General features: G+C 45.4%; 1 protein-coding gene across 5 annotated transcripts in view; it reads left to right on the forward strand.

Moving 5' to 3' along the window:
• The window catches only part of LOC306705946 (myomegalin), a 36,150-nt gene extending 10,975 nt beyond the window's left edge, over positions 1–25,175 (forward strand). The window contains exons 1-41 of one of the 5 annotated variants that reach the window (XM_079172836.1): positions 1,470–3,538; positions 4,941–5,078; positions 5,170–5,289; positions 5,377–5,469; positions 5,579–5,803; positions 5,891–6,049; positions 6,130–6,231; positions 6,749–6,886; positions 7,061–7,240; positions 7,510–7,704; positions 7,798–7,980; positions 8,066–8,182; positions 8,270–8,338; positions 8,450–8,556; positions 8,652–8,791; positions 11,277–11,404; positions 11,555–11,706; positions 11,836–12,118; positions 12,598–12,802; positions 12,918–13,034; positions 13,141–13,391; positions 13,500–13,714; positions 13,867–13,984; positions 14,129–14,246; positions 14,397–14,451; positions 15,538–15,785; positions 15,869–15,973; positions 16,078–16,239; positions 16,495–16,752; positions 16,850–16,981; positions 17,069–17,185; positions 17,268–17,457; positions 17,597–17,718; positions 18,020–18,256; positions 18,368–18,469; positions 18,687–18,904; positions 18,993–19,136; positions 19,716–19,854; positions 20,344–20,390; positions 20,600–20,654; positions 22,153–25,175. In XM_079172836.1, the coding sequence (XP_079028962.1) occupies positions 2,204–3,538; positions 4,941–5,078; positions 5,170–5,289; positions 5,377–5,469; positions 5,579–5,803; positions 5,891–6,049; positions 6,130–6,231; positions 6,749–6,886; positions 7,061–7,240; positions 7,510–7,704; positions 7,798–7,980; positions 8,066–8,182; positions 8,270–8,338; positions 8,450–8,556; positions 8,652–8,791; positions 11,277–11,404; positions 11,555–11,706; positions 11,836–12,118; positions 12,598–12,802; positions 12,918–13,034; positions 13,141–13,391; positions 13,500–13,714; positions 13,867–13,984; positions 14,129–14,246; positions 14,397–14,451; positions 15,538–15,785; positions 15,869–15,973; positions 16,078–16,239; positions 16,495–16,752; positions 16,850–16,981; positions 17,069–17,185; positions 17,268–17,457; positions 17,597–17,718; positions 18,020–18,256; positions 18,368–18,469; positions 18,687–18,904; positions 18,993–19,136; positions 19,716–19,854; positions 20,344–20,390; positions 20,600–20,654; positions 22,153–22,283 (7,350 nt within the window). In that variant the 5' untranslated portion in view covers positions 1,470–2,203 and the 3' untranslated portion in view covers positions 22,284–25,175. Of the gene's footprint in view, positions 1–1,468; positions 3,539–4,940; positions 5,079–5,169; positions 5,290–5,376; positions 5,470–5,578; positions 5,804–5,890; positions 6,050–6,129; positions 6,232–6,748; positions 6,887–7,060; positions 7,241–7,509; positions 7,705–7,797; positions 7,981–8,065; positions 8,183–8,269; positions 8,339–8,449; positions 8,557–8,651; positions 8,792–11,276; positions 11,405–11,554; positions 11,707–11,835; positions 12,119–12,597; positions 12,803–12,917; positions 13,035–13,140; positions 13,392–13,499; positions 13,715–13,866; positions 13,985–14,128; positions 14,247–14,396; positions 14,452–15,537; positions 15,786–15,868; positions 15,974–16,077; positions 16,240–16,494; positions 16,753–16,849; positions 16,982–17,068; positions 17,186–17,267; positions 17,458–17,596; positions 17,719–18,019; positions 18,257–18,367; positions 18,470–18,686; positions 18,905–18,992; positions 19,137–19,715; positions 19,855–20,343; positions 20,391–20,599; positions 20,655–22,152 lie in introns of those variants that run through there. The other 4 variants (XM_079172839.1, XM_079172838.1, XM_079172837.1 and 1 more) reach the window with 4 other exon arrangements.
• Positions 25,176–25,472: the final 297 nt, after the last annotated feature.

The raw sequence follows: 25,472 nt of genomic DNA on the forward strand, positions 1-25,472 counted from the left end.
TCTATTTAAAAGGCCAAAGTCACCAAACCAGTATGATTATGATTATAGGATTTAGTGAGCTCAGTGATATGCTAGCTAGTTAGCAAGTCAACTAAGTCAGCTTTGATTATTTTAATTCAGCTTTGCTTCTTTGTGATGCTTTTTTACAATGTCAAGTGTCAAGTTGTGTCTTAAACATGTCTAATTCCACTACTGTTGATTAATTAATAGAGGAAAGACAGCAGATGTAACAGCAGGCATGCAGCTGACACTAAAACTGATATTCATACATATAAAACATCTGTGAAGCACATATGTACATATGTGTCGCCATGGTAACTGGTTTCATTGCTCACTGAAAACAGGATCTTGTCTTGAGAGCCTCTTGCCTGATAAAATACTAATGCATGAGTAAAGGTCAGGCAGGTGACCCGGGATACATGAATTAAAAAACGATTAATTTCATTGGTCTGTTCTATAACTTATTTGTAGTGGTCTAATGAAGTTATACACAGCATTACCCCAATATAATCAGAAAGGATAGGATATTATGACAGAAATACAAACTGAGGCAATGAGTGTAATCTACACAAAAGTTGTAGCACAGCTTAAAGTAAAGTACTGGAAAATGTGTGTGTGTGTGTGTGTGTGTGTGTGTGTGTGTGTGTGTGTGTGTGTGTGTGTGTGTGTGTGTGTGTGTGTGTGTGTGTGTGTGTGAGAGAGAGAGAGATGACTCTACAGCATAATTAATGCTGTATATATGTGATTCTCTTTAACACCGAATAGAATAGGACATTAGAAAAAATAGAATATGATGCCTCATCTTATTACATACAATGTTTTGAACAGTACAGCTATTTGAGGAAATAATATGTACCCCTTGTAAATAATAATTATTTTGTAATATATAATATCGTATAATAATGATTTTACTTGCATTGTAAACATTGTAAAACATCCGGTGGCAAAACTGTATCGTCATACCAATAAAAAAAAAATGAATTGCTTAAAATAGAATAGAATAGAGTCTGACTCTATTCTATTCTATATACTCTTTAATTTCACAGAGCGTCACTAATGTTACCGTGCTACTGAGCATTTCACCTGTTCAGTCAGGCGAACAGGGTTTAGTAAACCGGGCCGGAGGAAGTAACAGACTCCCAGGGGAACATCGTTCTATCTCTTTAACAATAAACTCCAGAATAAAGCTTATATTCGCTGGGTTTACATTATTTTGTATGTTTCAAAATAAAAAAGACCGTTTTGAATTGGAAAATGGATTTAATGGATGTTAAACCGTGAGCATCTCTATACGACTGCACCGTGCCCCCCCCCCCCCCCCCCCCCCCCCCCCGCCCCTCCTGTGTTCTCTAAATGGTACGCTCCGCCGCTGCAGGTCTGATTCAGGCAGCCACATCGTTATCAGCCCGGAGGATCTCCGACCGTACGAAGCACCCAGCCAGACGAGCGCGTGATTGCCTCTCTAGCTGTCGGTAAAGGCTCTGAAATGAATAAAGACTCACGTCTTCGGACGCAGACAACGGAAAAAGACTCAGAAGACTGTCCCGGGACGCCAATTACTGCTCGGTGTCCGTGTCCCGGATTACTACCGATCACCGGTCATTATTAACCTCATGGCGCGCGGTGCGGCTGGTGTGTCCGTGACAGCCGACTGATGGCGCAAAGGCGCGTGCGGTGCTGTTGGGAAACGCGAAACAGCGGTTTGATGACAGCGCGAGGACGATATCCAGATAAATACTGCATCTGATTCATGAGACATTCGCATGGCTTCGCTGTGCGTCCCTGGGAGTGACTGTGCGCCATATTCCCGATGCACCTGCACCCCCAGCAAATGAATGGTGATCCTGGGCTGATGGATATTTTTTTAATTAACGGCACCATATCTGCTTACCTATTTTTACCTCATGGCTTTTCAGTCCTGCCAAGAACCTGCCATGTGCAACCATTCTCTTCAAGCATATTGCTTCTCATTGTCTACCTCATTTCATTTATTTTAAGCTATTGAATTTAATGCCATTGCAAGGACTGATGTCATAGGGAGCTTTACACTATTTCGAATGAAAAAAGGCTTTTATTGTCCTCCAAAAGCACATGCGGGTTGAAACATTATGCTCTTTTGTGCTCACAAGGGATCAAATTCATCATAATATGGGTTCAGGTGTCCTCGTGTTAGAGTGAATAAGGATAATTACAAACCTGTGGCATGCTCGATCTCAAGATGAAGGAAATGTGTCGCATCTGTGGACGGGAGCTCTGTGGTAACCAGCGGCGATGGATCTTCCATCCCACCCCCAAGCTCAACCTGCAGGTGCTGCTGTCTCATGCTGTCGGGCGAGAGCTGGCCCGGGATGGCAGGGGAGAGTTCGCCTGCTCAAAGTGCACCTTCATGCTGGACCGCATGTACCGCTTCGACACAGTGATCGCCCGCGTGGAGGCCCTGTCCATCGAGAGGTTGCAGCGTCTCCTGCAGGAGAAACACAGGCTGAGGCAGTGCATCAGTGGGCTCTACCGGAAAACAAATTCAGAAGAGGGTGCAGCGACATTACCCGGAGGTGATGATGGATCAGGAGATGGGATGGTTGACATATCCGATCTCACTCATGCAAAGTACTGTGCCCTGCTCCAAGATGATCTGGTCTACTCTTTGTATGAGTCCTGGGCCGATGACGGCCCGGACTGTCAACACCACCACCACGCTCACAGTTCTGCCGGTCCAGAGTCAGAGGTCACAGTTGCAGGCTCACATCGTTGCGTTTCCAGCACTCCCAGGAAGTGTCGGGGTTGTTCCTACTGGCGGGTGAAGGACTCTGACTATGAAGCTGTTTGTAAGGTGCCCAGGAAGCTGGCACGGAGTATTTCCTGTGGGCCGTCATCCAGATATTCAGCCAGTGTTGTTGGAGGGAGTGTGACTGGAGGAGGAGGAGGTGGTGGAGAAGGAGTAGGAGAAAGTAATAATGTGGAGGATTTAGAAGAACTGCCCTCCTCTTTAACTCTGGTCCCTGGTTCTCAGGAACCCTCCAGGTCATCCGATAGTGAACGCACCCTGGCTGGACGAGCCAGCTCCAGCCCCTCTATAGCATCCTTAGAGACGACTGAGGAATATATTCAGCCTGGAGCTGTAACAGATGGCCGGCTGAGCTCCCCCAGGGAACTGATAGATGACCGGATATCTGACTCCCTCTCTGAGGAGCACATGGGAGCCACACATGGCCAGGCGTCACCTGGACCCAGCCTCTCTCTGGCCCTCTGTTTGCTGCAGAGCTATGCCGTCTACCGGCCAGTCCTGAGCTCCAAAGGGAGTAAGCTGCCAGTGCTGCTCCGACACAGCTCCAGTAATGGAGGCTCGAGGCTGGCCTTCCCTGATCCTGTTCTGGGAATGTCTTATGATACTCCAGAGGGAGAAAGAGACAACCACGTGCCAACACCTGAGCTGGAGACCCCTCTGATCAGGCTGGTTGATCAGGATCTGAACCTGGCCTACATGGAGGATATGCTGGATGATTTGTACAAAGAGTATCCTCTCCCACGTCCTCACCAGGTATAAAACATCAACAAGGATGGTGTTGAATACACGGATTTCACTACTGCAGTATGATGACACACAGTGGGGTAGTGTATTTTGCCTGACTCCTGCAAATTTGCAGCATCTGCAGCAGAATGAGAGAACCAACCCAACAGGCTTTAATGTTTGACAGACAGACAGTGCAGTCTGCCCGCAAAACGAGTATTCTAGCCACTGTTCCTTTTCTTTTTTTTTTTTTAACTTAATTAGCCTCATAATCCCTCTGTCAGTCACTAAAATCCTGCCCACAGCTTCTCCCACAAGCTTTTACCAAGGAGGATGTGAGCGACAGTGCCGTGTATGTTTGTGTGTGTGTGTGTGTTGTGGGAATACATCACATGAGCAGTACGGTGAGGGTAAGCTGTTATACTTGACGTGGCCTAATTACCTAGCGTGTGAGTCTGTGCACTCAAAAAGGTCATTAGTCACGTCAATAAGTTAGAATCCACAGAGCGAATAGTGATAGCGCAGTCATTTCTAACAATTTAGTGAGTGTAAATGTCTATAAATTCAATATGTAATTGCTTATACATTTAAAATGGTTTTAAATGAAGGTTTTTGGTGATCTACAGTGACATCCATCACAGCTGCCAAATACTGAACACAACCTGCAGACTAATTACCCGTTTTTCCAGTTACAAACTATTGTGTTGTAGCACAGGATTTTCTGCTCGACGATGTGAAAATTCTTCCAGACAATAATAATCAACAATAGGTTTCTGAGGGTGTGTATGTGCCTCTGTGTGCTCTTCGAGCCGGGGCTGAAGTAGGTTAGATGTGGGGAGACATTAAGACAGAGTGACTCCACTACTGGCCTATTTTCACTAAGAGCCCTTGAGGCAAACTGATCCACGCAATGTCAGACCATCCTATCATCTCAACTCTGGTTGGCTGTTACAATAGCCCTATTGTAGTGATATTATGTGATATGAAAACATACATTTCAAAATGTGTTTCATTTAATCTCAGCTACATTAAACTACAAATTGATCTTGGTGAATGAAAGTATGAGTCTGTGTGTCTAAATGGCTTCCTTTAGTAAGTGAAAGTGGGAAACAAGGTTATAGTGCCACAGAACACTCGTGCTAACTCATGCATGCAGACACACTCGCACCGCTTCAGAGGCTCTTCTCCCCATCATGGCTTTTTAAAAAGCACACACATGAATGGGCAGAGTTTTTACACGTCGAACACAATCCACTGTGAAAGTCATGCCGCCCACAGCCTCTGTATTTTCCATGAATTTGAAACAAACAAACATATCTTCCCCACAAATAATTCAGCCGCTCGATTCGGTCAGAAGATTGTGCAAGTTAACATTCACGGCGAGTAGTTTTTTAAAACATGAAACACTGACACCTTATTTTCGTCATTACAGAGCCTCGTTGAGGAGCAGCAGAGTCAACTGAACCAGTATGAGTGTGCAGCCAGTCAATGTGTCAGCGAGCTGCAGAAGGCCCAGCTCCAGGTCCAATCCCTGCAGGCCAAGATCCACAAGAGCGAGGCCAACAATATGGTATGTCCCATTTAAAAGTTCGATATTTCTGATGAATCCATACCTGAATACGGATGACGGCCTAACAGTGTCACCTGTTTCCCCTCTTTAGAAACTGCAGGAGAAGCTGAATGAGATGGAGTGTGAGCTGCGTTCAATCCGCCAGGCTGCTCAGAGTCAGGAGAGAACCATTCAGGGTCTCACAGAGTCCATCAGCACCAAAGACAGTGAGGTGAGTGTTCATCCTTGTTGTCAACCTGTGCGAGATGATACCTGTATTTGAGAGATGCTCATACACAACAATTTATTCTGCTTTAAGGCCCAGGAGCTGTACCAGCTGATGGAAGGGCAGAACAGCACACTGTGTAAGCTGAGAGAAATGGTCCACCGCAACCAGCTTGCTCAATTTAAGGTGAGACTTGGCGCACATATAGTGGCAGCAAACCCTGATCCAGGATCGTTCTATATCGATAGTGAGAAACCTCATCTGACACACTGACTTTGATCTGGTCATCCTTTAGACGCCAGAGGGGGTCAGCGGGTCTGTGATGCTCGCCCAGCTGCAGGGCGAGCTGCTGGGGGTGCAAAGCTCCTTGTTCTCCCTTGGTCTGGAGCTGGAGGCCAGCCAGAGGAGTCTGAGACAGAGTCAGAGGCAAGGAGATGACCTGTCGAGGTTCAAGGACAGACTCAACTCTGATCTGCAGGAGGTGCAGCAGCACAGGGAGGTCACAGAAAAGCACAACCAGGTTAGTGGGTTTGTGAATGTGCGCGTCAAACGCGTCTTGGAAGTACGAAACATGCAGCATGCGTGACCTCCCGTCTCTGTGCCGCAGGACCTGCACTCTGCCCTGCAGAAAACTCGCTCTGAGCTTCAGGCTAAAGAAGCAGCTCTGAAGGAGGCCGAGGCGGAGAGACACACCGTGGTGCAGGAGAAAGAGAGGAGCATCACACAGCTCAAACACTCTGTGCAGGAGAAGGAGCAACAGCTACAGGTAATCACTCAGTTCACACAGTATGTAGTTACATAGATGCACACATTTCTGATCCTGTCTAACAATCTTTGTATCTGTAGGAGTACTCGGAGATGTTGGAGTCAACGGGAAGCTCCAAACCAAGAGATGCCCTGCTGGAGAAACTTAAAGAGCGTATTAAGGACAGAGACAGAGCTCTGGAGGTACGTTTAATTAATTGTAGCGTGGTAGAAATAGCATGAGGACCCCAACTACTGTTCCATGTGAATCACGGTGCTATGTATGGTGTGATTAATGCGACAGTCTTGGAAATGGAGAGAAAAGAACTCAGTATGCTTCTTGCAGCAGTCGAGAGAGCCGGTAGTAGACAGTTGTGCAAACTCCCCCTAAATCAGTAGGTCAGCATAAAATTTCACAACAAACACAGTAAAAAAAGTCCTGATGGGAATTATTGCGGAGAAGCAGGAGGGAAAACATCACTAGTCTCTTGTCAAGTCCTGTCGCAACCCTACAGCATTGGTAAAGAATTCTTCTTAAATATCAGATGCTGGTGGCAGAAACAGAAATGTTACTTTCCTACCCTGACTCATTTATGAAATACGTTCGTAAGGAACAGGAGCTTTGGATACTGCCCACCTGCTCAGACACATGATGAATATCACAGTTGAGGGTACCCAGAATAGCAGCAGTGTGATTTTTCTCCCCCTCCGCCATCTGCAGCGCTCCATAGATGACAAGTTCCGCTGTGTGGAGGAGCGCGAGGCCCAAGTGAGGAGGCTTCAGCTGGCCCTCAGGGAGAAGGAACGGGACCTGGAGAGACTCCGCTGCATTCTGTCCAACAACGAGGAGACCATCACGGTACGCTCATCACACACAGGGCCACCCGTATCAGACCTGTCAGACCTGCCATCTTATATCGAGAGAGGCTTTACTTTAGAAAGCAACCTTCTCGAATCAAAACAGGTCGTTCACGATATATATGAGGTATTATGTTACTTTTTGTGTGGTCACACCTGTGATTGTGACCATCAGAGTCTGGACGCCCTGGTGCGTGGCAAAGAGCTGGAGCTAGAACAGGCGGCCGAGGCCTACAGGAACCTCCAGTGGCTGAAGCAGCAGAGTGAGGAGAAGGAGAGAAACACTCTGAGAGAGAAAGACACCATCATCAGCCAGCTACAGGCAGCTCTACAGACACACAGCCTGGAGGCACAGGTAACTCTCTCTCACACACACACACACACACACACTCACACTCACGTATTGCCTTTACGGTTGTGGCTTCTAATTGTTTGCTATGTAATTTTCAAAACTTTGGAAAACCAGTCCACGTAGACAAACCTGTGCTACTAGCTTTCCATTTGACAAATACAACAGGTGTGCTGACACAGGCCTTTCTGGGTGAATGTTGTTTTGTGTGTGTGTGTGTGTGTGTGTGTGTGTGTGTGTGTGTGTGTGTGTGTGTGTGCGTTTTGTTTTTACAGGATCTGACCGACACCCTTATTGCCAGAGCTCAGGCTGGTCCCACTGAGGTTGTCGAGGAGTTGAAAGCTCGGCTGGCGCTGAAAGAAAAACTCTTCCAGGAACTTCTCTCGGACCGCAGCCGCCAGTCTAATGAACACCAAGCACAGGTCCAGGAAATGCTCAACACTCTCAGCTCCAAAGACCAGTATCTGCAGGTAAGTCGTGTTGCTGGTATGGTTATGGAAAATGCCATCGTGCACAACAAAAATCTTTCAACCTCTCCACTCTTATCTCTGTCTCTCTCGCAGGACTACTCCTACAGGCTCTCCCTTGTGATTAGTGAGCGGACTGGCCAGCTGCAGGAGCTACGCAGACAGCTGTCATCTAGAGAGCAAGAGCTGTGCGAGCTGAAGCAGGACATGGAGAGAGAGACGGGAGGAGAGGCGGAGCACCTGCGGAGTCTGCTCAAAGAGAAAGAAGCCTTTATCAAGGTACCTTTTCCATTTGTTTCCCTTGGCGTCCTCCCTTGCTTCATCTCCTGCAGACCTGATCTTCACAGTATACTTTATTCGCCAGGAGCTGATGCAGGGCCAGGAGGAGTCGATGCAGCCATCCTCTGAAGAGGGTGAGGCAGAGACGAAGGCTCTCCAGGAAGAGTTGCAGCTGGTACTGAAGAAGGAGAGGGAGGCTCAGGTATCTGCATGGACACTGTGATAAAAACATAAAAGCAAGACTTCACAATAATCTCACACGTCATATCTTTGTTCGCTCTCCCTGCAGAAGGAGCTCTCTGCTCTGCGTTTATCTTTGGCTCACCAGCAGGACAATGAGGACAGCGCTGATCACCAAGTAGGGTGTTGCTTCATTCTCAATCAATTAAGACAGTATTTGGCTATTTGTGCATGCTTAATAACATGCATTTATTATGTCTCATCGACCCCGCCTGCCACTGTGATCTAGTGTGTGCTGGAGCAGCTTGTGTCAGAGTACAACAAGCTGAACGATGCACTGAGGACGGAGAAGAGATTATACCAAAATCTCACACACGTTCACACCAAGAGTGACAGGTAGGGAAGCTGCACACAGGTCTTGTGACAGGCCAGTTTCCCCTGAATACAGGTTTGTTTTTTTTTGCTCTAAAACACATTTCCCTTTTCCTCAGCTCTGAGAAGATCCAGGCCCTCCACACCGAGCTAGACTCAGTTCAGGCACTCCGCAGACAGCTGGAGGAGGTCCTGGACAGGACCCGTAACATGGCCCTGATGCTGGAACGGGCAGCTAAAAAGCAGCCCGTCTTTGGAGGTGGGGATGGGTAGGGTCCAGCCTGCAGGGCTGCAGGGGGCACTGTCACTAACGCTCTGTCTGACCACAGCACTGCTGAGTGACACACTTTATGTGACATGGAGCTGTCTGTAGCCACTGATGGTCAGATTTATAAAGAAAAAGTGAAAGCAATCAAGACAGTTCTGCTTTTAAGTGTGCATTAAAAAAATGTAAAAAATCTGACCATCAGTTTTCAGGTAGCTTCATCCAGATAACACAACGCACTACTCACAGTAGCAGAAGCCTGTTCAAATTAACCTCAATGGTATGAAGTGGCAACGTGCAACCCAGAGTCTTATTTATTAATATGTTTTCTGAGTGTGGTGTGAATATGTTTTTGTATTGTTTCCGGAAACGGCCTGCATATCGCTTCGCAGTGCGATTGTTCTGTATTGCCATTTCTGTGTACTGTCTCTCACCGGTGTCACTCTTCCAGCCTTACTGTCACAGTGAAGTTACGTCTTGTGGAGAAACTCAAGCTCATGCCTTACAGTGGAACGTCTCACCATCCATCATTTGTTTTTATATCATCTGTTTGTGAACAGGATGTGCACACCTAAACAAGGCCCGAGATACGAATCCCAAAATATGGTCAAGTAGTTTTCCTCTAGTTCAGCTTAACCTTGGATTGCTCTTACAGTTTTACCTGCTCTGCACTAGTTATGGTTTAGTCAGCCGCATTGGATATACGGTGGTTGGTGCACGCTGATTACTTTAAAGTAACGTCATGGTAGTTTAGTATACGTGTTGTTTTTAGTTAGTCTGCTTGTTGAACTTAAGTTCAGCTTTGTATCAAGAAAGCAGAACAATATAATATCGAGTAACTTTACTGTCTGCTCTATGCTCTCAATAAATCACATGCAATGTGAATGCCAGAAATAATACTTGCCCATTCAATATTTATATTAGGAAGAATACATTTTCTTGGGATTTGTGCTGATCTCTCATCTAGCCTCAGAGATGGGAATCCTTGTCAACACTTCTTTTTGTATATTTAATGCAACAAAAATAAAAATGTGCTGGCTTTTTGTCAAAAGCACTTCTGTTTGTTGTGTTTAATTGGGAATTTGTCTTAGAAGCATCCCAAATCCGAACCCCCCCCCCCCCCCTCCCCACACACTTAATCCTTGATCTACCTTCCTTCTATCCCCAGAGCTCAACCCGCAGTGTGTTTATCTATCTGAACCATTCCTATGTCATCCTCAGCCTCCTAGTCTGTCCTGATATGCACTTTATCACATGAGAACACACATGTTATTAATGTGTTGTAAAGTTTAAATATGGTCAAAAGTATCTGAACTTAACAGATTTCATTTTCAGTCTTCATATATAAATATAAACACAAAACTATGTGTCTTACCAGACAGTTCAAATTCAAAGTTTCTTGATGTCCTCCCTCATGCATGATATTGTGGCATGGTTTTCATGTTTGCATGGCTGTTCTGCTGTAATGCCCAGTTAGACATTCACAACATTAAAATGACAAATTCACAAACTAAGGGAAGCTCATGTGAGCCCTTTTACTCAACATCCTTGATCCTTTTAAACGGGAAATCCACATTAGTTCAACTGACAAATACACACAGCATACATAACATACACAGTTTCAAGGAGTGCCCCTTTCTACATTATGATCCCGTATGAGAGTGGTGGCAATATGTGGTGCCGTAGTGTTAAACAGGGCCTCACATTCAATCACTTCAGTTTAGAGAGCACATTGTTCAATCTATAATAACCCAGCGGTTTGCTTCCATGAACTTCCTGCCCTCTCACTAGCAGCACAAACACATTTCATATATTTAACTTTGATACTTGTTTTAGGGTGGAGTCAAATTATAGTGCCTTTGAACTTTATCCGGATTATGAACTAATCCCATAATAAATTCCAAAAATGCACTGAGCAACGGTAGATACACACCCATGATACACATCTACACACTGTATGTTAAATGTGTGTGTGTGTGTCTGCTGTGTATCATCAGGGCCTATTATGTAAAACAAATTTCCTTAGAAATTCCTGCCGGGCTCTTTTTCACTGAGCCTCTGCGTCCTGTGTGTGTTTACAATATTTTAATAACACACAACAAAGCTGCACACATATTTAGTTTTGACACAAAATCACCACTAAACCTTTCATGTAAGATAATTTAAATAAATAAAGGAAAATCAATTACATTTGTCTCAGTTTCTCTTGAACACACATTTGCACACTCTGGTCCTGGGTTGCGCTGTCTTGAGTGTGCTTTTGGCTGGCAGGCAGAGTATGACATAACATTTCCCTTTAGTCTCATGACAAAGTGGTGATTCAGCGTAGAAACAGGAGGCCTGGAAAGAATGGGATAGAGTGGACGCTAGAGAGGGAGAGATGATACAAAAACCAAGAATAAGAAGAGTTAGAAGCATTGAGAAATAAACAAAAGGGATAAAAGTGAGTGGATGTTTTATACGGTTGTTTCGTTTCCAGAGCTCAGGACAGACGAGGAGGGGGAGGAGGAGGAAGGAGACGATGAAGATGGCAGCAGTGACGAGTTTACGGACAGCATAGAGGAGGATGATAATAAAGTGACGGCCAGAAGTTTGGCCTCCATTCAGGTAGACTACTTCTATTTACATTTCACTGTTGAATCCCTTTAAATTCAGGCAGTTTGTAACCATAGATTTAGGGACCTCTTAATAATTGAAACCATTCACGTAATGGCTTAAATGGTAGCACAATAACAATAAACGTCATCTTCTGTTAAGGCTCGTGGAGCTGAGGGTGTGATTGGACCGCTGGTGTCCCAGAGAGCTGATGTAAAGCAGCTTGAGGAAGCAAGGAAGACACTTGAAGGCCAGCTTGAAGAAATAAGGTTACAACTGGAGAGGGATGGATACACCACCGTGGCTCAGATGAGGTGCACATCTGTCCCAGAGATCCTCTTGAAACTTTGTGTTTTGATTGTCTAAGCTGCAGGGGAGGGGTTTAGATCCGACAACTTCGTCATGCATATGTCTATTTGTCCTCCTTCCTTGTGTTCTGCTAGGAGTGCACTGCAGAGGCTGCAGCAGGAGAACCAGGCTTTGAAAGAAACCAGAGGACGAGCTGGAGTTGCGGGACTGAGGACAAACCCAGAGAGGAATCACAGGAGTTTGAATCAGGAAGAGGGGGAGGATATCGAGGAAGAAGATGAAGAGGAGGAAACATCTCCGGTGCCAGTGGGAAAGCGAGGTCATCCGGGTGTTAGTCTGAGTGACGAGCGAGTGAAGAGGCACTGCAAGGGGCCACGCTCTCTGACGTCCCATCGTCACACACACCAGCCTGAGACGGTAACACATTCTTCACATTCTTCATTTAATAGAAATCAAACTTTTAGTGACTTACAACTGCAGCTTTTAACTGCCTGTCTCAGACATTTTATGAAGCTGCTGCAAATCTATTAAAGTCATTTTAACTCTTGAGGCGTTAAAGATTAGCCAAAAACAGACAGAAGTTATTTTATTTCTGCTTCAACACATTGCAGAGCAGATTTCAGTAAACTGTGCAGGAGCAGCGTTGTCTCCAGGCCCCATCTATGTACGGGTGTTTTGTTCTTTTAGTCCCGAGGTTGTTTATATAAGTAATGGAGTCGTCACTGCTGTGCCTGCAGTTACTGTAGTTTGACATCATCAGTGCGATAATAAGCGTGCCAATCAAAACAATTGTTCCCAACAAGTTCCCGAGGTTAAAATGATGAAAACGGACATACCTGTGATTTCCTTTCTTGTGTATTGCATGTCAGAGTTGCTTAAGCATGTTGCTGTTGCAGGAGGTGGAGCCTGCTGGAGACAGCAGCGAGGAGCGAGCGCTCTGGCAGGATATAGAGAAGGGTCTTCGTGAGCAGGCGGCCCGCCTGAGCTCCGATCTGGCTCTGAGCCACCAGGAGAACCGAGAGCTGCAGGAAAGGCTGATGGTGTCTGAAGCCACGGTCCACGCTCAGGCTGAACAACTAAAGGATTACAGAGACCTGCTCAGTGAGTCACTCTCAGGAACATCTAGGAAGGAACGCACGCGCAATGTACTCAAAACCTTAATCAAACACTGAGAAGTATACCAGATTTAAGTCATTTCTTACTTATGTCTCTGCAGCAGAGACGTCGGTCCAGCAGGCCAGTAAGCAGGTGCAGGTGGATCTCCAGGATCTGGGTTATGAGACTTGTGGTCGCAGTGAGAACGAAGCTGAGAGAGAAGACGCCAGCAGCCCAGGTACCAAACAGAACAAATTCCTCTCAAACTGACACACAGATGTTCTCCTCTCACTGAGCCGCATTAATCATGACTCAATGTGTCTCTTCATCTCTCCCTCCTTCAGAGTTTGATGACCTGGAGATGTGCACGTCGCTGTCCAATCAGCAAGACTACGAAGGTGCGGGCAGCTGGTACGCTGGCAGCAGTAACGCGGGTGAAATGGAGGACGAGTCAGCCTCTCTGCAGCATCTGGTCCAGGATCTCCGCTCACAGCTGACCCGCTGCCACAAGGTGATCCGTGGGCTGCAGCTGCGTGTCCGTTCCCTGTCTACCACCAGCGACTACGCCTCCAGCCTGGAGCGAACCCCACGCAAGGTACTGTAACATTAACCAGCTACTCTACATCACTGACTGGTCTTTTAGATTCATCAGGTTTTTATCCATAATGATGTTTATTTGTGCCATTTTATCCTCACCATCTAGGTAAACTGGGCCTTTGAGACGTCACCAGCCCCCAGCGGTGTGGAAGAGGATGAAGGCTGGATGTCTGACACCCAAGCCATCCTCTCAGGGTCCAAACCCAGCAGGGAACTGCAAGAACTGATGACACGAGTTGCGTCACTGGAGGCGCAACTGAAGAGCTCCAAACAAAAGGACAAAAGCCAAGCAGAGGAAGGGAAATGTGCCACCTGGCCTGGGTGAGTGGACAGAGACAGATAAGACAGATAAGCCACGGTTAAAGATAGAGGTAGCTGTTACACCTTCCCTGTGTCTAAGATCAGTTAACTGAAGCACATGAGAATGATTAGTCACCAAACTTACAGCCCTCTATTAATACTCCCTCCCACAGGAATTACAACTCTCTGATCCAGGCACAAGCTCGTGAGCTGTCCCACCTGAGGCAGAGGGTGAGAGAGGGGCAAGCAGTCTGCCACATCCTCACCCAGCACCTGGGTGATACCACCAAGGTACTGCAAAACCCTTCTGCACTAACTAACTACATCACTGTACCATATGTTATCACATTCCTGCATATTACCAACATGTGGAAATAATATATAATATTTTGAGTCTGTATTCTCATACCTACTCATATTCTCTACAACTTGCAGACCTTTGAGGAGCTGCTGCGGGCCAATGATATTGATTACTACATGGGTCAGAGCTTCAGAGAGCAGTTGGCACAGAACTCTGCCCTGGCACAAAGAGTGGTCGCCAAGATCAGTGGACGTAAGGAACATCTCCCCATATATCTTCCATCGCACAGACAGAGGGTTCATGTTTTATAGTTTCCCGTTCTTGTGGTCCTTTTATGCCCAAATTCCATTTTTATGGACATTTCCTCTCTCCTATGCTGTCTTTCCTGTTTTACTTCCACAGGCGACCGTGCAGAGAGCCATGATGACAAGACAGGCCATGAGTTGCTTGCCCTACGGTGAGTCGGCTTGCTAACGTGCTTTCAAAAAGAACAACAAAACACTGATCTATAGAATCCCCTGCAGCATTGAGATGTGTGGGCCTCCCTTGAAGTTATTAGTCGAGCACTTACTCGACTGTCCTAGTGATTAGTTTACTTTGTCATGTGACCCGCTGCGGCACACCACATGGCTCCTTAAGGTAGAAGGAGACAGAAGGTTGCTGTTAATCCACACACAGGCCCCAGCATGGATCCTTTAACCTTAAGTTGCTTTCGTTGACTAGTCTTACAGTGCAGGTGTCCCACCAGCTGGGCCTAAGAGGCTCAGTGTGACTGTGTGACAATCCTTTACTGACGTTGCCTCATTCAGTAGTACCGCGCTCAATGGAAGACTGTTTCTGTTGGATCTATTCTCAGTCACTTATTCGTGGATTTCTGCTATTTAAAGCATTTAAAGCTACGACTGCGATTTCTTTTTAGTTTTTTATTATTAAGAATGTAGTCTAAGAAGTCCTGACTAGATTTAGAAGACAGCAACGAGTCTGTGGTGCATCAAGGACTTGGTCTTTCCGGGCTGAACTGATGGCTCCCCTGTGGAAATCTATGATTTCTAAGAACAGTCCCATATACAGGAACTCACTGTGGTCTTTTTCAACGGCTCGAGGACAAGCAAGAGAGACAGCTTTTCTTAGGATGCTGCTGGAGAGAGACAGGGAGTTCATGCTCCAGCAACTGAAACAGTAAGGGACGTTACTTCACAGAGGCAGATATACTTTAAGACGATACTGAATCCCAAACTGTTCAGTATGACAAAGAAAAGCATCACATTCCCACATTTACGGAGCTGGAACCAGCATTTGTTTTTAATAATTTATAATCAAAATAGTTGCAGTAGATGTTGATTGACTTATTGCTGCGTCTCTACACGCTTCCTTTAGTTGTATGTTTTACTCGAGGATAATCATATGCAAATGATGTAGAGCGACATAAAAACGTACTGTCCATCATTTTCAGTGATTATGTTATAGATTTAAGGGTGCCTGGCAACAGTGTTAGTTGTTTATTTTTCACTGTAATGGTTGATTGTCTTGTGTGCACATGTAGGCTGAGTAAGGAGCTTCAGCAGAAAGATAAACTCATCGAGTCCCTCCACACTAAGCTACAGCAGCGTCCAGAGACCCCGTCCAGCTGCCATGCCCTCTCTGAGACCACCGACCAATCAGACAGAACGTCGTTGGTGTCTGATGAGTACAGAACCAATGAAGACTTGGATCTGTGCTCCGATTTAGACGCCAGGGAATATCAGGAGGAGCACGGGCTGCAGCAGCCAGGACAAGGGTCAGAACAAGAAGGTAACGTCTTTTTTGTATGTTCCAGCTCTCCATATCTGGAAAGTGCCTCTTCCTTCCTCTCACTTTTCATTCCCCTCCTTTAGTCCATCCGTCTATCCTTCCTCCTCATGGCTTCCCTAAGTTCTCCAGCAGCTGTCCCAACATGCATTGCTCAGCCCCTGTGGGTTTGACCAGTCAGTCCTCTAGAGGTATGGTACTCACAGATGGCTTTGACATGCAAAGTACCCCAAAATCACCTTTCCTTTTTCCTCCTCCTCCTCCTTCACATTCTGTACGTGTCATTCTCCTCCAGCCCTTTTCAGTGAGCCTGTCTCCCACTCCTACTCTGGCCCCTCTGGCCCTGACGTCTGGGGTAAAGAATTCATTTCTGACCCCCGGCCCAGGGCCCTGTCTGTGATCGCTGTTCGCCCAGAGCTGGACACGCTGTACAAACGGATGAATGAGCAGAACAGGGGTGAGGGCCTTGGCGGGGGAGGGCGGGTGGGGGAGTGATGTGTGAAAAGTGTAAATAAAGACACAACTTCCATAATATCGCCTGTTGGCAACCATCTCATTTGCAGATTAATTACATTCCTCTGTTGTACACACACTTCACTCTTTTGTGTGTGTGTGTGTGTGTGTGTGTCTGTGTCTGTGTGTGTGTGTGTGTGTGTGTGTGTGTGTGTGTGTGTGTGTGTGTGTGTGTGTGTGTGTGTGTGTGTGGTTCCAGGCTTTGCAGTTCCCCATGACAATCCTCTGTTCACTCTCGCACCGGGTGCCCACATCCAGCACGACCTCTCCAGGTACAGCCAGCAAACCCATCATGCCTTTCAACAGTATCCGCTGGGTGGCATCCCCGAAGGCCACTCGATAAAGTCTGACTCAGGCCTAGTGACGGGACGGACTTTGTGGGACGTGGAAAACATGGTTCCGCAAGTTGGAGGCTACTCTGGATCATCGGGACACCAGCAAGGAAGCAGCCATGCTGGTGGGACTCTCTACTGTTTTGTCTGTTAGTAATCAATATACAAAGTCTTCAAAAGAGTCAAATGATTATTACCATAGTATTGTTATGTTGTCTCTAGGGGCCAATTTGATAGAGGAGCACCTGCGGGAGGTGAGGTGTCTCCGTCAGCGTCTGGAGGAGTCCATTAGGACCAATGAGAGGCTCCGACAGCAGCTGGAAGAGAGACTGGCCTCAAACGGGCGTGATGGAGGTATTGCAGCCCTCGCTGCAACATTGTCACTTCTTCCTCTATATGTAAGAAATTACAAAAAATAACTTCTCTTTTTTTTCCGTCTAGGGGCACAAACAAACATCTACATTCAGGGACTGGACACGGTCACTCAACTGTCCAATGAGATCCGAATCCTGAAGGAAGAAAACTTGGGTCTAAAGTCTCGCCTGCAGGCCAGCACAGGTATTTCATCTGAAAGTTCACATTATTTTCCTCTGGAATAGATGCATGTTTACCCATTTTTGAACTCTCCTCTTTCCCTCAGACACATGTGAGGAGGTGGTGCAGTTGCGGGAGGCGGTGTTTACAGCACGCGCCCGCCTGAAACAAGCAGAGCTGGAGGCAGAGCAGTGGAAAGAGGAGCTGAGACGACTTCAGGCTCACACTCAGGAGCAAGGACAGCAGATACACATATTAAGGCAGGAACGGCAGGCCAGTCAGGAGAAAACCAACAGGTTGGTGTGTGTGTGTGTGTGTGTGTGTGTGTATGCAGATTGAATCAAACAGCGACTGATCCGTTGATAGAAATTGTGATTGCCTGTGCGTGTATACACATCTAATCTCTGACTGTGATGTACTGTGATGTATCCTTAGGCTCCAGCATGAGGTGTCTCTACTGCAGCAGCAGCTATGTGAGAGCAGAGAGCTCATCCACTCCCTGCAGAGTGAACTACAAGTGTACGATCGAGTGTGTTCCAGCACAAAGGCCAACAAAGGTAAGTCCATTTAAACTAGCTATACTTAATATACTCCCCTTTCTACATAAAATGTTGGCGCCATCTGGTGATAGTAATAAGAACTGAGATGGATAGGCTAAAAGCAGATTGCTCACATTTTTCCAATGCCGATTGTTTCAAACAAAATGAACAAAAACATTTATTTAAACGTCTACCCAAGTACTGAAAAACAAGTTTTACGGTATTGTTGTGCTGGAATTAAACCCTCCAAACCCCAAGGGGCACTAAAGCAGGAGCATGTCCAGTCAGACTCTCCGGTGATTGTGTGTTTTGTGTTCAGGCTACCTGTGTGAGCTCCCAGGTCTACCGGTGGAGCTTGGGGAGCTGCTCGGGGAGGTGAGGAGCCTGCGAGCCCAGCTGCAGAACAGCGTCCAGGAGAACAGCGCCCTCAAACAACTGGAGCTCCACAAGCAGCTGGAGCAGAAGCTGGGAGTCGGTTCTCCTCGGACCCCCTCCCTCTCCGCCCTCACTGCCAGCCCTCAGAGAGAGAACTTCTACAGGCGACAGCTGCTGCACGGTGAGACGGCACAACATTAACAACACAACAACATGTTTGTGAGGCTCAGTGTGCTGTGGTGTGGTTTGCTCTGTGTCCAAGCGTGGTTTGTTGTTTCTGTGTGCTCCACAGACCCAGCTCCGTCTCCACCAGTCAGGGACATTGGTCTGTTTAATTGTGGATCCCCCGGTCCTCCCTACTCAGACCTGGACGACAGCCATAGCACTGCCAATGGTGTGATGTTAACTGCACTGCATGTTTGCAACTTAATCTGTCTTAAATGTGTGGACTGATTGCTCTGTAACAATAATAACTTCTTGTTTTTATTGTAATGTGCCTGAACGATTATTATTTTAATCACTTCTGAACTCGCAATTAAAAAAAAAAAAAATACAATAATGTCATGCAAAGTCAAATTCCAAATTACATTCAGCTCTTTTATCCCCAACAGACCCTCTTGACCCTCACTCTGAGCTGGAGGGGGAGGCCCCTGATGGATCATTTGCAAACCGCAACGGCCGCCACGCCATCGGTCATGTGGATGACTTCAGCGCTCTTCAGCAGCAAGTCCTGGAGGGCGGGAGCCTTGTCCAGCGCATGGAGACAACCCTGCAGGCCTGCCTCGGCCCACCACTGCTGGAGGGCCACCAGAAGCAGAGCAGTGAGCTGGTGAGAGCCAAAAAGGCCAAAGACAGATTGTCAATGACAACAAGTCCTGACTATGGAGCACAAATGTCTAACTGAGGTCTGCATGCAGGTCCTGGACTATGGATGTGTGAAGAGTCTGCTGTCCAACACCAAGATTCTGAGACAGATCCTGGAGGAGGCGATGTCCCTGCTGAAAATGTTCTGGAGAGCAGCTCTGCCCAGCACTGATCCCTCCATCCAAAACCTTAAGAAGGTTTGGGACACATTTTGATAGTTTATGACTGGTCTGATATAGTCTCTCAGTGGGGTCGTACCCAGCATGTCTGTGGCACTCAGCCCCGAGCCCATTTGTTCCTACTGAAGATATGTAAACAGGACGTAGGGTTAAATGATTTCCTAAAACAGCTAGATATTCTTTTTCTAAAATGACTCAAAAGATGTAAATATTGTATTTTTCTGCTGCGAATTTGGTGTGCTAGTGTGCAGCAGGACACTGTATTATGTTCATATGAATGAAGGAACATGATACCGGGAGCAGCGGTGTGGCTCCACATTTATTTTTAACAAACAATGGAGCTCTTCGTCACAGAGGAATAAGCTGTATTAGGCCACACAGGCAGTACTTGTCAATTCATTGTTAAAAAATATATAACATCACCAGTACTATCCTTTAAAGAGCTGTATCACAAACATGTTTGGTGAGAGAGCCGAGCTTTGATAAAAAATGCCTCTTTGTGTGTGTGTGTGTGTGTGTGTGTGTGTGTGTGTGTGTGTGTGTGTGTGTGTGTGTGTGTGTGTGTGTGTGTGTGTGTGTGTGTGTGTGTGTGTGTAGGAGCAGTGTATGCAGGAGGAGATCTTGTCCCTGAAACTGCGTATGTCAGAGCAGGAAGAGGTTCTTAAAGGGACGACTCACAGACTGAGGAGCACCAGCCGCACCAAGGAGAACATGGAGCACTTCATAGTCAACCAGTGTAAGTGTTTCTGTGCATTTGTGTGTGTGTGAAAAAGAGAGATAATCAGAGAAACGAAACTGCAAAGCAGTAGGTCTTGGAAGCACAGACGGGCAAGGAGAATTTCAAGGTTAGGAAAATACCAAACGATCAGAGTGCTGCTTGCGCTGCTCGGTGCACAGCCACGAAACGTGAAAGGAAAGAATGTAGGAAGGTTGAGTGTAAAACAAAACCAAATAAGGTAAAGAGTAAAGAAAAAGAGAAAGAAAGCTTCTCAGCAGACAACATTGCTTTGTCCCTTTTTTGGAAGTTCTAGAGAAATTCCAGGTTGAGGATTTGGACAGAAACAACAAATGTATGTCGTATCCATGATCCAAACCTGAAATGACATCTGTTACTTTGATTTGCTTGTTAACGCATGGAGCGTATGAAGTGTTGACATGGTTGTATCATCTGTGGGCTCAAGTAGTAGAAACAATATAGAAACATCTTATTTCTTGTTTTTTGCAGTGTCAAGGACTCGTGATGTGCTGAAGAAAGCGAGGACAAATTTAGAGGTAAGCAAACATCACCATTATCTCCAGGATATCATACATAATATGTATCTGTGTTCATACTCCATAGGTCACACTGTTATGTGTATAAGTACTGTATTTTGTGATGTCGCTGGTGTCCTCATGATGTAATTTCATCACTTTTGGCTTTCCTGCCTCACCTGTTCCTTCGTCCTGCATTTGTTTCTCCTCTGCTCCTTTAAACTCCCCAGAAGAATGAGCTGAGACTTTCCTCTCTAAGCTCCTCCTCTTCCTCTCCTTATGCTGGTAATTGTTTGACATCTCGTGATCTTGCAAACAGGTAGATGTTGTCCCAGATGCTGTTTTCGAATATAACCCGATGATAGTAGTTTAGACCTACTGGTCAAACTGTAGGTGTAAAAGTAAATACGGGTGACTCTGTGGTCTGGGGCAGCTTTTACCTCCGTGTGGTTTTGCTTTTTCTAACCATGCCGACATCACTGCTTCACCATCCCGTTACAGCGAACTGCATCCTGGTTAAACTAACTTTTTATGACATTTCTGCTTTAAAAGAGTGTTTATCAGGAAGAAATGAAACATGGGAGGTTGTCCTATCTAGAAAACAAGCTGGCCACACACAAATAGCTCCACGCAGACTTTATTGTACTGCTCCTGGGCTTTCTCAATGTAGATAAAGTAAAGTAGATATAATCAATTGTGTGTGGCCACCTTGTTTTCCACATGGGACACAGCCATGACCATCACCCAGCTATGTATTTGGTGTGTTTTCACCTCACACGGTGATCTTAAAATCCTCCAACAACTGCTCAGCTATTGTAAACAACAGTTTTAAAGTTAAATGACTGTAATGTAATGTAATGTGAAGGCCATGAGTTGTTCCTGAACCCACAACTCCGAAACCAAATTGCACACACACCCAGCTAGTAAGCTGCCACTGCACTAAAGTGTTGTTTAACTTTACATGTCCCCTGTATTAAAGTTGAGTCCATTCATAGCTTTGGACATAGTTGGCAACAAAATAACTGCACGGTGCGTAGTTTCCATGCGTTGTGCATGCTGTCACAATATCACTAAATGATACGCACACAAAAACATGTGTGTGACAGCTATAAATACAAGGTTTGACTGCTGCCCTTCAATGTTTGGATTGAGTGGAGTCATAAACACCTAGATTAATTCCTTCCACAAGGCACGCATTACACTGTGTCTGTGTGTGTGTGTGTGTGTGAGAGAGAGAGACACACACAGAGGATTTGAGTAACAGCATTGCTTATTCTCTCATCACTCATTATCAGCTTCTCAACAGCAAGCGGTTGTATTTTGGGAATGGTATTACAACTAATCTCTCATGGTTGTACACTAAATATGAAGCTACTGTCAGGAGACATGTTAGCTTAGCTTAGCTTAGCATAACAACTAGAAACTGAGGGCATCCACTAGCCTGTCTCTGTCTGAAGATAACAACATTTACCTACCTACACCTATAAAGCTCACTAATTAACACTAATTAATTAGCAAAGATTTCAGAATGACTGCAGCCGGTGAAAAAAATGATCCAGCTCATAACTAGTAGGTGGATTTTCTACTGGCTAGCTGTTTCTTTGAGATAACAGTCTATCGACCGTCTCATCAAACTCTCTGCAAGAAAGCCGATATGCCAAAATGTAGAACTATTCCTTCAACATTTCACCTCGCCAGAAGTTTGTCCGTTTTATCCGCCTGTATGAGGATTGGTGAATAATAAAGTACATCTAGTTTTCTCTCCTTTTGTCCCTAAACTCAGCTGAGGACCCTGGAGGTGCTGCCAGAGAGCGGCCTGCTGATCGCAGTGTCCTGAAGACCAGCAGTGCTTCCGGAGCTGCAGCCAATCAACGTCCGGCAGCGAGGAAGCGCAGCAGCCAATGCCTGGTTTAGACTTTTAAAGAACCAGCCTCAATGCTACCACCTCTGACCTCTAACCTCTATGCTGAAACAGCCGCCCTCCTTCCAGCCCCCCCCCCCCCCCCCCCACCAGCCTTTCTTGTCCCACCCAACCACCATTCAGCCATGAGAGTGCTTCCACCTGTCCCTCCTCCAGGCAATACGTGTGCAGTATAATCTGCCCCTTGAGCCTTACCAAACTCCCTTCACCCGCTCGCCAATTTCATGCCACTCTCTACCCCCTCCCACCACATGCATTATTGTCTTTGAGTGATACAGTCGGCAGTGTGCCTCATCGTGTGTGTGTGTGACAGAAGAAGGTTTTTAAAATGTGCCTCTGGTGGTTTCAGTGAAGTGCGTCCTACTGACGGAGCTGGTGGAGGATGCTCCCAGACACTGATCTCAGACCAGGTGTGTGTTCTCAATCTGGTTTCAGTCAAGGCCTTTGGGCTTTTTTGGGGGTTGTATTACAGAAACTTTCAGGATAATTAAACCAGATAAGGAGATTTTGAAAAATATTTTTACAAGGGAGGATTTTGAGATTTTGAAAAATGAACCGTAGATTTGAGAGAACTTTACTTGCGAGTTAAAAATCGAAAAGTTTCTATAGTACACCCCCTGATCTGTATCTACGAGCATCCTCTTTTGAGAGCCAGACAGCCTGCGGACAGAATAGATGTTCATGCATGTTTAATCGTGGCTTGAGAGAGGTCACACACTTGAACGAAAACAGCACACTCAAAGACAAGACGTCCTACCTTTGACTGCCACAGAATTGCAAGTTTACATCTTGTGGCACTTTTATCAACAAGGACATTTATTTTTTTTGCAAATGCAATGCAAAGAACAGTAACACCCACGATGTATCACTACACACAGTGGAGGAATGTAGAGGACGTAGGCGATCACTGCTAAGTAGTCGTGTACTAGCTGTATCTGTATTTGTGGAAGAAACTTATGAATGCTTTTGTCAAACATCAGCCAAGGGATATGAAAAGCAGAAAAAAAAAAGCCAGAGAAAGTTTCCATTTTAGTCACAAGCCTCCTCTTTTTGGGTCCTAACGGTGCTTTTCTAGGCACCTATACCTACTGAATTTGAAGTACTGAATAAGTCAAAAACAAGGGAGTATGGTCAATGTAATGCTCAAGGCTTCGAAAAATCTGGTTGGTTGTGATTTCTGAGCAGGATGTACACAAGAATATCTAAAAGCAAATTTAAAAAAGAGGTTAAAGTGCTGAAATGGATCCAGGCTAAACACGCGTATTCAAGCTCCTCAGTAGGAGTTCTCATACGAGCATGTGCAATAATGATGTGTCTTGAATGATAATGCTGCACCGGGTTTGTTTGTTTTTTCTTTGCTTGACACTGGATTATTTGTCACACTCATAATAACGTTAGGACACGATCAAAGTAACGATTGTACCTTTTACCGGACTGTTGATGCATGACAGAGATTGTAAAATCTAAGCTATGGAACAGCGGATTGCCAATACTTGCCAAAGTTTGAAGTCTTTGAACTCTTCACTTCGCTTTGACTTGCCTTATCCATGCGAATGACAAACCCCGGTCGGATCAGACCGCAGGGATACCGAGATGTCTTTATTCCGAAGACCTCCAGAACCACAGAGACGGTAACCGTTAGACAGCTGGTTCAGTATATTTTGAATTGTGCGACCGAAATAAGCTCATTTTTTTTGGACCAAAACTCAACAGAGTGGATTTTTCCCACTTGGCCATATGCTATTGTCTTTATGTTATTTCTCTTGGTTCAGGCCGTCTTAGGATTCCCCTGGCAATGGCAACATAGGTTATCAAGTTCTTATAGATGATGCAAACTTTGGCAGGCTACTGGTGGGATCATTGATCTTTAATTCACTCACTTATAACAGTTCAAATTAATTTAGTTTGATGAGTTCTTGCTGTACATTTGCCATTTTTACGCTGTAAATAACCTGCTATTTCTGTATGAACTTTTGAGTGAGTTTGTGTGTGCGCGCATGTGTGTGTGTGTGTGTTTGTGTGTTTGAACAAACATCCAACATTTGCTTTTTGCAAAGTTGATTTTCTGGGTAGCTGTGCAATAGCTTATATGTTTTATTTTGATGTTAAACATCATTGTAATACGAGTATGATTGCTGCGTTCACTTCCTGCAATGTGTGATTTATATGTTAGAGGAGTTTGTCACTTTGAATCACATAGGCTGATAAGAAATCCCAAACTATGCCTTCATGATATCTAAGTCACTGATCCCAATATCATCCACCTATAACAAAGCTCTGATTAATATTGCTTCGCTTGCCTTTACATTTATTAGCTTGAGAGGCTCTTCAGTCTGCTCTCAGTGGTAGAATTGGTCTTGAACTAGCGCTCTTCTACCTGAGATCTGCCAAATTAGGTTTTGTTTGCGCTCGGAGTCTTCAGAAGAAAAAAAAGACAAAAGTTGGCATGTATTTTAATAGAGATAAAAAGTTTGATATTTCCTTTTGAAATGTAAGAAGTTAAAAGACAAAGGTTTTGAAGAATTGTCTACGGTCAAAGACAAAGCCAATGACTGGAAAGATTATGAAACGTTGGATCCACAAAGCACCTTGTTAGAGCGTAAACAAAGCCTTTTTGCTATTTGTTATAAAGAAGGGAATCAAACGGCAGTTTGAAACAATGTATTGCTGGTCCTGATTTTCGTATGTATATACTGCTATTTGATTGGTGCAGCTTTTATGTGATAGGAAAGCAGTTTTTTTCTGAGTTTGTGCATAATGAACTAGAAAGCCGATACAGGACGCATATGGATCCTGTCTCTGATGACAGTTAACAGTGTGCTGTGTTGGCAAAAGTATTATCAGTGAACGACTTGAGAAAGGATGAATAAAACACTTTAAAAGCTTGTGTGGTTTACTGTTGTAGAATTTTTACTCAAATGTATTGTTTGTTATATATTTATATCCCAGTTAGCTTTGTGCCTTTGTTCATTCAAAAGTATCTTAACATCAAGTTATGTTTCACATCTGGCCACACCCAGAGGGATGATGTCACAGTGTACTGACGCACCCTCTGAAGCACTGCAGCATGGTTGAGACCTATTTTTCCTACAAAACACTGTTTGTGGTCAAAACTAAGAGCCAATCAGCTCTTTGATACGGCCACAGCCAGGCATTTTCCCATCATGCCCTGCGTCTTACAA

This window comes from Pholis gunnellus (genome assembly GCF_910591455.1).
Source record: "Pholis gunnellus genome assembly, chromosome: 14".
NCBI lineage: Eukaryota > Metazoa > Chordata > Actinopteri > Perciformes > Pholidae > Pholis > Pholis gunnellus.